At 40.6% G+C, this 6,097-nt stretch overlaps 1 protein-coding gene across 1 annotated transcript; it reads left to right on the plus strand.

Moving 5' to 3' along the window:
* Window positions 1-44: 44 nt before the first annotated feature.
* On the plus strand, window positions 45-5,039 carry rchy1 (ring finger and CHY zinc finger domain containing 1). Its single transcript, XM_058071656.2, has 9 exons — window positions 45-189; window positions 539-658; window positions 757-872; window positions 2,062-2,140; window positions 2,232-2,276; window positions 2,345-2,403; window positions 2,533-2,562; window positions 2,669-2,789; window positions 4,482-5,039. The coding sequence occupies exons 1-9, from the start codon at window positions 139-141 to the stop codon at window positions 4,677-4,679; spliced, it is 819 nt and encodes a 272-aa protein (XP_057927639.2). The 5' UTR covers window positions 45-138; the 3' UTR covers window positions 4,680-5,039.
* The last annotated feature ends 1,058 nt before the right edge of the window (window positions 5,040-6,097 follow it).

Here is a 6,097-nt window from a genome sequence, read left to right on the forward strand (position 1 = left end):
CTGATTATGTCTGACACCGTCGTCCACGTTACCACATCCGATACAGTAGGTGGCGGTGTGCGTCTTTGAAGTCATGGTTGCAACTCAGCATTAAACCAACGAAGAAGAAAAAGACATCGTGTTTATGTGTAGGAAAACATGGCGGCACGTGTAGGTTGTGAGCATTACACACGAAACTGTTTACTCAAAGTAAGTGTCACTTTTTCAAGTTTTCCGATATATTTCTATGTCTGCATACATTAAATAAACATACGCGAATGCACGCCATTTGCTACAGTTATCTCTTCTCGATTGAGCGTATTTTGTTCCCCTAGGTTCAGCTACATGTAAAAATGGCATAGCTTGTAACGTAAGGGAAATATAAAGTGCTTTCTACCGATTTAACTGCATTTCTATAACAGAATTTAAATCACTTTTCAGTCAAACATTCAAAAAATACATAGTGAGATTTTCCTGGTCAATAGTTATTAACAGAACACAGTGATAAAAGTTTTATTACGAATCTACTTACAATGGTTGTGTATTGTGTTGTGTTTAGGCACCTTGTTGTGGTAAACTGTATGTGTGTCGGCTGTGCCATGATGCAGAGGAGAGTCATCAGATGGATCGGTTTAAAGTGGAAGAGGTGCAGTGTTCGGAGTGTCAAACATTACAACAGGTATCTTAATACACCTTTCACCACCTTGGTAAAAAAAACAAAAAAAAACAGTACAGTTATTAGCATCTGCAACTGTATATTATCTGCCACCCATCCAGGCACAACAGGCTTGCCGACAGTGTCATGTCCAGTTTGGGGAGTATTACTGTGACATTTGCCACTTGTTTGACAAGGATAGGAAGCAGTACCACTGCCATCCCTGTGGGATATGTAGGTGAGCACTTACAGAATATATTTCATTTAACTTCTACACTCCTGATTTGATCAAGAACCGTTGAAAAATTGCCGGAACTCACATTTTTCATGCACTGTTGGATCTTAAGGAGGGTCTACGTAAAGCTTCAAAATGCAAAAAGAAGAAATTAGAGTGAGACAAAAAATGTGGCCCGCAGGACACTAGTTTGAGGCCCCCGCCTTGATATGAAAGTTTAATGTTAGTGCGGCCCGCGCAAGTTTGATATGGATGCTGTATGGTATCATGTACCCAGAAAAAATTATTACGTTTGATTAATGTTCATGTTAAAGGTTAAATAACTGTTAATAGTGATCCTCCCTATCCGTGTGGAAGTGGTAAGTTTTTGGCGATTTAAGTTTAAAGGAAATAACTTGAAGGCAACCGTTTAGGTCGCTAGCTCTCTAGTTTGCGAGTTAGCATGTGTCTCAAGACCCTGCAGTTGCGCAATATGTTGTAAATAAAAAGAGTATAAATGTGACTATAGTCGTGTTTTGTCATGTCTACAGGGCTCTAATAATGCTTTGTTCATTTTAATCTGAAAAAATAATACCCACCAACTATATGTGGTTTCTTAAGTTTTTATTATTTGCCATTTTATTATTATTATATTTATTTATTACTGATTGATTGATTTTCATTATTCTTGATTTATTTATTTTTCATCTTATTTTGTGTATAAAAATAAAAAGTAAGATATTTGAGAACAGTGGAATGTTTTATCAGAGCTTTATCAGAAAATTGGAACCAAAGCGAAGTTTGTTTTTTTTAAATTGTTTTTAATAAATGCGTTTTTTTTGGGGGAAAACCTGATGCAGCCCAGTCTCACCCAGACCTGAGCTCCAGTGGCCCCCAAGTAAATTGAGTTTTTAAGACCCCTGCTCTTGACAATCCGGATTTCCATGCAACGTTATGATCTATGTAGGAAAACAACCACAAGAAATGATAATCATTTCATCTTTATTTGAGATTTTTCATGTGATGCCACAAAAATTAGACGATATCATTATGGCAGTCTTTTCATTTTACATGGGGCAAGTTCGGGGCAAGTAGTTCTCACCTTAAGGATTCAAATTTTTGTTTTTAATGTAGAGCCCTGCATATGCAACATGAACTATAATGCATATTTGAGTTCTTGATTATATTAATGAAGTTGTTTTCATCCATGCAGGATCGGGCCAAGAGAGAAGTATTTCCACTGTAGCAAGTGCAATTTATGTTTAGCGCAGGACCTTCAGGGAAACCACAAGGTGATTCTATGTCGTCTATATCTCCTTTTTAAACCTTTCGAATCAGACGTTTACTTTTGTCAATGAGGAACTTCATTGCTTTCTGTTACAGTGTGTGGAGAATGTTTCCAGGCAGAACTGCCCAGTGTGCATGGAGGTAATGAAAGATATTAAAATGGTTATAGTATGGAGAGGAGTGCAGAGTGCTATATGTCGTTTACACAGGATATCCACACGTCTCGAATTGGAGCACACGTTCTTCCATGCGGTCATCTTCTCCATAAGTATAAATTTGTGCTTTTTGTTGTACAAACTGTTCTGTTTGGGTTAGCTCATTGCATATTATTATCATTATATGTTAAGTACAGATGACTTAAAGATTCAAAGTAGGATTTGTTCTCATTTTCTTGCAGGACCTGTTTTGATGACATGGTCAGGACTAGGTATGTTTTTTTTTTTTGTGTGTTGTTGTTATGGTTATAATAACAATCAGTGGGGTATTCAGATGATGTTTTTAATGAATATATGCCACTTTCTACTTTGTCGTAGTGCATATCGCTGCCCTCTTTGTATGCACTCTGCATGGAACATGGAGGACCACTGGGATCAGATAGACAAAGAGATCGCCCAATCACCGATGCCCACCGAATACCGGGATACCACAGTCAAGGTACGATTTCATAAGTAGAGAAGAATCCCAGTGTTCCACATAGGACTGACATTTTATCTCATGTTTTTAAACATTATTTAACAACAGAGCATGAAGTTATTGACTTACAGGCGTGTAAGCGTGCACTGTTTTTTTTTTTAAGATAATGTCCACCTTAATATCTCACTTTACTTATGAACAGATATGTTACAATGCATGAGCAAGTCAGCTGGGGTATGTTTGCATGAGGTTACAATGCCATCTACTGGACAGTAGTTGTAACAACAAGTACATACATCACAGCTAGATGGTATTTAATAAGTCTAAAATTCAATCATTTGAATTTGGGGCGTTAAAATTCTCTACAAATCTCCTGAAATTTCTTAAATCCGCGCTGTGATTGGTCCACTCCAGTCCAGGGTTGTACCCTGCCTCCGCCCCAAGACAGCTGGGATAGGCTCCAGCACACCTGCGACCCTCATGAGGGTAAGCGGTAGAAAATGAATGAACTGATGGACTGGTGGCCAGCCAATCACAGGGCACATATAGACAAACAACCATTCACACTCACATTCATAACTATGGACAATTTGGAGTGGCTAATTAACCTAGCATGTTTTTGGAATGTGGGAGGAAACCGGAGTACCCGGAGAAAACCCACGCATGCATGAGGAGAACATGCAAACTCCACACAGATGGCCGTGGGTGGAATTGAACCCCGGTCTCCTAGCTGTGCGCTAACCACTCGCCCACCGTACAGCCAAAAGGGGACCTATTATGTTAATTTACGTCCCTTTGTTTTGAGTTGTGGACTCATAGAGCAGCTACACGCAATAACCAGCACTGAAATTTTTCTAGCTCTTCCAGAATCTGCACCTATTCCAGCTGTATTTCAATGGATTTCCAAAACATTCATTCATTTTCTACCGCTTTTTCCTCACGAGGGTCGCGGGGGGTGCTGGAGCCTATCCCAGCTGTCTTCGGGTGAGAGGCGGGGTACACCCCGGACTGGTCGCCAACCAATCCCAGGGCACATATAGACAAACAACCATTCACACTCACATTCATACCTATGGACAATTTGGAGTCGCCGATTAACCTAGCATGTTTTTGGAATGTGGGAGGAAACCGGAGTACCCGGAGAAAACCCACGCATGCACGGGAAGAACATGCTAACTCCACCCAGAGATAGCCGAGGGTGGAATTGAACCCCGGTCTCCTAGCTGTGCGCTAACCACTCACCCGCCATGCAGCCTAAAGGGAACCTATTATGTTAATTTACGTCCCTTTGTTTTGAGTTGTGGACTCATAGAGCAGCTACACGCAATAACCAGCACTGAAATTTTTCCAGCTCTTCCAGAATCTGCACCTATTCCAGCTGTGTTTCATTGGATTTCCAAAACAGTGTGTTTTAATTCACTTCACCCATGGCCTGCTTATGGGCACGCCCACATAAGGAAATCCAGCTCACAGTGATGTCACAGTGAGGCAGTATTAGAAAAAAACTGAGCCAAAAGTGGAAAAAAAAAGCACAATAGGTCCTCTTTAAAACTGTACTAACGTAAATTTATAATTTCATGTACACCCCAAGCAATAATTACATTTGGTTGAAACAAATATGGCTTTACATGGCGTTCGTTATGTCATTAAAAAAAGAAACCCACCACAGCTTTTGTTCCCAATTCATGACTTTTTGGTCTTTATTTGTTCCAGATTATGTGCAACGACTGTCAAGCTCACTGCACGGTACTTTTCCACGTGTTGGGGATGAAGTGCAGCAGCTGTGGCTCGTATAACACGGCACAGGACGGAGGTCTCATCCAGCTGCCCCAACAGCCGCCGGATCCAGAACTGGATGCTAACGAGCTCGAGACAAACGAAGAGCCAGAGCAGCAAGATGAACCGGAGTAAACGATGCCACATTATTATTTGACTTGTACATGTCGTCACATGAGTGTATAAGTGTAAGTAATTACAAATAGTGTATAGTTCTTTATTATTATTTGTGCCTGGATATATATATATAAGCATTACATGGACAATATATTTCCTATTGCAGCCAAACCCCATTGTGCTTAGCATATCTGACTATTTAATGTCTTCCCTTTGTTGTTAAATTTGGTCCATTAAAAAGATGTGACAAAAAAAAAAGGTTTTGAACAAATTGATTCAATAAGTGACAAATGTGCATGTATACATATACTGGAATGTTGTGATTTTGTTACCAAACAGTCTAAATTACGGCACATACTGTTCAATTTCAAGAATTCACAGACTATAGAATATATGAATTAAATTTTGCTATGTTGCACTGGTCACATGGTATTTTTTTCAAATGCAGAACATGCAAACTCCACACAGAGATGCCCGAGCGGGGAATCGAACCAGAGTCTCCGAGCTGTGAGACCTGGCAAAACAGCAACAGTAACAGAGTCAACTATAATGAGTAATATGAATGAAAGATAACTATAGGGGTGTTATTTCATGTCTAGAGGGCTCTATAAATATTCATTCATTTTCTACCGCTTTTCCTCACAAAGGTCGCGGGGGGTGCTGGAGCCTATCCCAGCTGTCATTCGTGCAAGAGGCGGTTTACACCCTGGACTGGTGGCCAGCCAATCACAGGGCATATATAGTAGACAAACAACCATTCACACTCACATTCATACCTATGGACAATTTGGAGTCGCTAATTAACCTAGCATGTTTTTGGAATGTGGGAGGAAACCGGAGTACCCGGAGAAAACCCACGCATGAATGGGGAGAACATGCAAACTCCACACAGAGATGCCCGAGCGAGGAATCGAACCCAGGTCTCCGAGCTGTGAGACCTGGCAAAACAGCAACAGAGTCAACTATAATGGGTAATATGAATGAAAGATAACTATAGGGGTGTTATTTCATGTCTAGAGGGCTCTATAAATATTCATTCATTTTCTACCGCTTTTCCTCACGAGGGTGGAGCCTATCTCAGCTGTCATTCATGCAGCCAATCACAGAGCACATATAGACAAACAACCATTCACACTCACATTCATACCTATGGACAATTTGGAGTTGCTAATTAACCTAGCATGTTTTTGGAATGTGGGAGGAAACCGGAGTACCCGGAGAAAACCCACATGCATGCACGGGGAGAACATGCAAACTCCACACAGAGATGCCCGAGCGGGGAATCGAACACGTGTCTCCAAGCTGTGAGACCTGGCAAAACAGCAACAAAGTCAACTATAATGGGTAATATGAATGGAAAGATGACTATAGGGGTGTTATTTCATGTCTGGAGGGCTCTATAGGCCCCAACCTAAAAAGCTGATTGACAAAAATCA

The sequence above is a fragment of the Doryrhamphus excisus genome, linkage group LG3 (genome assembly GCF_037039965.1).
Source record: "Doryrhamphus excisus strain RoL-2023G ecotype Guam linkage group LG3, RoL_Dexc_Guam_v1.1, whole genome shotgun sequence".
NCBI lineage: Eukaryota > Metazoa > Chordata > Actinopteri > Syngnathiformes > Syngnathidae > Doryrhamphus > Doryrhamphus excisus.